At 33.5% G+C, this 842-nt stretch overlaps 1 protein-coding gene across 1 annotated transcript in view; it reads right to left on the reverse strand.

Moving 5' to 3' along the window:
* LOC308095674 (kelch domain-containing protein 3-like) overlaps positions 1–548 on the reverse strand; it is a gene marked incomplete at both ends in the record, with an annotated part of 29,240 nt that extends 28,692 nt beyond the window's left edge. Inside the window, one exon of the mRNA XM_080442718.1 lies at positions 486–548. Within this exon, the coding sequence (XP_080298844.1) occupies positions 486–548 (63 nt within the window). The remainder of the gene's footprint in view (positions 1–485) is intronic.
* Between the last annotated feature and the right edge of the window lie 294 nt (positions 549–842).

An 842-nucleotide genomic window follows, 5' to 3' on the forward strand; every position in this document is an offset into this window, starting at 1 on the left:
CTTTATATTCCAAATGTGTACTACACTAAAACCTGAACAAAAAAACTAAAGGACCATCCCCGTCCACATAATACATCTCTAATGCAAGTTATTCATTTCTCTTTCAAGTCAAAGCGAGAACACAGACGGGGGTCAGAGCGGGTCTGTCAGCTCGGCTCAACCGGAGACCAGAGAAAACATCACTTCCCGCTGTTCTCTTTCCTTTTTTTATTTTATTTTTATTTTACTGTTTTATTATTATTATTATTATTATTATTATTATTATTATTATTATTATTATTATTATTATTATTATTACCCTTATTATTATTATTATTATTATTATTATTATTATTATTATTATTATTATTATTATTATTATTATTATCATTATTATCATTATAATTATTTCAGCTTTTCGTCTGTCTAAAACAGCGAATAGCAGAGTTATGATGACGTTAAAATATGATATTTCAGGAGGGCAATGTGTGAAGGGCATCTCTTACCTTGCAGACAGTGACCAGAGCCAGACATAGAAGCAGAAGGGTGACAGCCCTGATCTTCTCCATGCTGAAAGATTAGCTGGACAAGTCCTCCAAGTTCTTCAAATCTGTCAGGGATGACCTCCTCAGTGACTGAAGGCAATGTCCAGTGCTTATGGAAACGCAGCTCAATGTGTTCTCTATTTGTATTGTATTCCATCAGACAAGGCCAGTGTTGTTATCACCAATGTACATACACGCAGTGGTGGAAAAAAAGTACTCACATTTGTTACTTAAGTAAAAGTATCAATACTGCGATGTAGAAATACTCTGTTGCAAGTAAATGTCCGGAATTAAAGAGTAAGAGTAAAAGTACAAAAG

This window comes from Gymnoscopelus braueri, assembly GCF_963280865.1.
Source record: "Gymnoscopelus braueri genome assembly, chromosome: 11".
Classification (NCBI taxonomy): domain Eukaryota; kingdom Metazoa; phylum Chordata; class Actinopteri; order Myctophiformes; family Myctophidae; genus Gymnoscopelus; species Gymnoscopelus braueri.